The sequence below is a fragment of the Ciona intestinalis genome, unplaced genomic scaffold (genome assembly GCF_000224145.3).
Source record: "Ciona intestinalis unplaced genomic scaffold, KH HT000018.2, whole genome shotgun sequence".
Classification (NCBI taxonomy): domain Eukaryota; kingdom Metazoa; phylum Chordata; class Ascidiacea; order Phlebobranchia; family Cionidae; genus Ciona; species Ciona intestinalis.
The window spans coordinates 75,183-78,904 of record NW_004190340.2 but is presented as its reverse complement, the minus strand read 5'-3'; the positions used below and the strand labels follow the sequence as shown (position 1 = coordinate 78,904).

General features: G+C 44.0%; 1 protein-coding gene across 1 annotated transcript in view; it reads right to left on the bottom strand.

Annotated features, from left to right (window-relative positions):
- The window catches only part of LOC100183340, a 5,323-nt gene extending 4,206 nt beyond the window's left edge, over positions 1-1,117 (bottom strand). Inside the window, exons 1-2 of the mRNA XM_026837788.1 lie at positions 934-1,117; positions 631-860 (exon numbers count right to left, since the gene is read on the bottom strand). Of these exons, the coding sequence (XP_026693589.1) occupies positions 631-860; positions 934-1,117 (414 nt within the window). The remainder of the gene's footprint in view (positions 1-630; positions 861-933) is intronic.
- Positions 1,118-3,722: the final 2,605 nt, after the last annotated feature.

The window sequence follows — 3,722 nt, the reverse complement described above, 5'->3', positions numbered from 1 at the left end:
GGGTGTTGCAGGTCATTCTCGNTTGTTCAGGAGCATCAGGTGGGCGGCACGAAGGACTTTCGTGTCATCGACATCCTTCAAATGCTCCTCGCAACATCGGGCGATAACGTGTGGTTGGTCGAACTCTTTCTGTGTTAGTGGCACTGGTCGGGGGGGACAGGTAGACTTCTGTCGCTTTGAAAGAAGGCAGAGGTGGATTGCAGGGTTCAGGGAAACGTGGTGACGGCGATATCGGAGTCGGAAACGTGGGAGACCGGGGTTCTCGCGGCACGTCAGGTACAAAGCCAGGCGTAGAGTTTGGATTCGTTCACAGGGAGAAGGGATTGACGCGAGTGGGGGCTTGATGTAACGGTTTGGCGTGATCTTGCATGGGAGACGGGGAAAGGCCTACCTGGGCGGGAATTTTGTGCACAACGCCAGGGGGCATTGTCAGGGGTTCGCTTCGGGAAAGTTGAGCGACGTAAGCAATGGGAAGTGGAGGGACAACGGACACTGGTGAACTGAAGGCGGTGCGCATGCACATCTCCAATAGTCTCTGCTTCTTATTCAAGGATCGTGGAGCGCGTGCTTCTCTAACAGCAGCGCTTCGCGTGCTACTCTTTTGGCATGTTCTCGCGCTTCGCGTGTTACTCTTTCGGCATCTTCTCGCATTTCGCGTGCTACTCTTTCGGCATCTTCTCGCATTTCGCGTGCTTTTCTATCAGCAGCTTCTCGCATTTCGCGTGCTTTTGGACGGGCTTCGTGCAGCTTCTGCTGTTCCATCGCTAGAATAGCTAATCTCAGGTTAACGCGACTCTTACGTCGTTCGCTACGTAGAGATCTAGTGCTGAAACCACCGTAAGATTGTTTTGAACGTCGTTCTGTAGGTAAAGTTTCTCGGGGGTGACCATTCTTCCTTTTGATTTCGCAAGCCAGACATGCGTACGTCTGTACCTCCTAACGGGATGGCGGGGGTAGAGGCACGGGCGTTCATTAAGAAATCATTGTTAATAACGGAAAGGAGTTCAATCAGGGGACCTTTTTTTCCTTTGGGGGATATCATTAACTTTTCAACAAGAATATATTTCGGGTTCAGGCTTTTCAGAGCATCAGAATAAGCGACGATTTCTGACGTCATAATGAGACGTGTTGCAATATACCAGCAAACAGCAAGTAGTAATATACTTGAAATGTTAATGATCAAGCAAAAGCGTCCAACCTGTTTAACGATGTTTCCAACCTGTTTAACGGTATTTCCAACCTTATCGGGCGTGGCCCGCCGGACCCGGGGCAGTATAACCGAAACTATTTGATCGAGTGTAGACGTAACCAGTGTCACGCGTGAACTTCTCACTGTTTATAACGCGTCCTTTATAAGTAGAGCACTCCCAGCCTGGACGGTACACGTAGGATACGGGACGTGACGGTTAAACAGGGTGAGAGGACAGGGCCACTCCGGGGTGTTGCATACAGTTACAAATGAGGACAGGGCCTCTCCGGGGTATATTGCATACAGTTACAAATATATACAATATACAAATTTCACTTAGTAACTTTATTCAAATAGAATCCTTCGTTAGGGTTAAAGACTAAAGTTAATACAAACATTAACGGTGAAATATATACGAACGGATGGATTACGTCCGATCCGCAGTCGGTTACTAGAAAAAAGAAACAAACAAGGCCAGGTTTCTTAAAACTACAAACAATAGAAACAACAGAAAGAATTTTAGAGCCGGGGATTCTACATTTATTATGATTTAGCAAGCATTAAAAAATAGCACCTTACTATTCGCATTTTTTACCTGTTTAAAGTATAACTGTTCCTATTTTACATATTTTGTTCCTATTTTACATATTTTTTTAATATTTAAAAACAATAAACAGGTTTGACGGGGGTTTTATAAAGTCTTGATAAAGTGTCGAATAATTCTGTAACCTCGTTTTCCTGGTTATCATTAAATAGGGGCCCGTAAAAAGAAAATTAAAAAAAAGTCTTGTGTGACAAAGTGTCCCATCTTTCCCTAACCCTACTATAATGTTCGTCTGAGCAGTTGTTATTACGCAAAATACACGTAATCTGAATTGACTTGCTCTTTGTTTTGCAGGGTTCAAACACGTATCTTCCCAACGACAACCGCTTCAACCAACATGTTATCTATCGTCGGAAATAGATTTCGTGTTCTGTCACAAAGTGGCCAAAAAATTCAGAAAATTCTGTCTGCCGGGAATTTAGGCAAAAGCAAAGAGCCCGCGCAGTCGTATATCTCTAAAGCTAGCAACCTGGCTACTTTTATTGAAGAATATGAAGACTTCGAGCTCATTTCTGATGGCAATTTGCACATTCTGATATGTAAAACTTGTAAAGAGTACACCAATTCCATTGGATGCACGGGTTTGCTAGCTGCAAAGCCGGGGTCGTTGTCGACGGGAGTTAGTATTAAACCAGAGGTCCACGAAGATCTACAAATTGGTCATAACTATATTTATCACCAAAATCGCGTTTTCCACAGCACCTAAACAGTAATTTTCACTGAAAAAGCGCAGTGCATAGCAAAATAGTTTAAGGGATTAGCTGTACGTAAAAATGTTGTACAAAATCAAATTCGTACTGCAATTGGGGTGATTAAGTCCAAGTCTGCTGCTCTACGAAGCACGATCGGCAGAATTGTAAGCAGCTGGTGCACCAATCGGAGATTTTGCCCATTCTCGAAAACTTTTTACAGACATGCAGACATGGCAGCCATAGCTGTGGCATATATTAAAGAGAAATGTTCTGAATTCCTATGTACTCCACTTGCCAATACCGGGTTTCCTCCACATTTTTTACGTTACTGCTGACAAGTCAACAAATCACAGGGAAACAAACCAGGTAAAGTTGGTGTGCCCAGTGGTGGAAGGCCGACGCCAAGGAATAGTCGCATCAATCGATTTAGTGTACACTTCTTCCGAGGGCGTTGGTGGCAAACAACTTTGCTGTCGGGTGTCAAACTAAAGTATGGCAGCTGTGATCTGATTGAAGCGTGGCTAGTTGTGGGCCAAGTAAAACCCGGACAACCAATTAACTGGGAGGCTCGTGACAGAAAAGATTGCTTCGACGATCTAAAGCAGTGGTCGAACTTGAAAGAAGATTTGCTTCTGCCTGTCCAGATTTGAAAGAAAGTTTATCCACGCTATGTACACCGACCCTAAGCTACACACTAAGATGGGACAGGAATTTTGCTTGGTTTTTGATATTATGTATGCAAAAACGGGTACTGAAGCAGTTGCCGACAAGAAATGGATGGGCAACAGAGTTTTGAAGTTCTTAAGAAGTACGATCGTTGATTGGTCTCTGCCCCATGCAATCCAGTGTGACGAGGCGCTATACGAGGAGATGGCTACACTTTATATTAAAGGCAGCAAAAAAAAACGGAGAAAGGCTTTATCCCCATATTGAGTCTTTCTACCGAGTAATGGAAATGGCCCCGATTTTTCTGCAAGCAAATATTGAAGTTTTAGTCAACCTTACGTGTACTTTGGGGGAACTTACGTGTACTTTGGGGGAATATGTTTCAAACTCACTTTGCAGGAATGTTTAATCACATTAAGATGGAAGATTGCGATCCAAGCCAAAAGCCATTTTCAAAAATCGATGAAATGTTTACACTAGCCGAGGTCTTCAAAGTTTCTTTCGATGATGGAAGATTGCTTGTTGCTGCCTTTAACGAAAGAAAGTTTATCCACGCTATGTACACCGACCC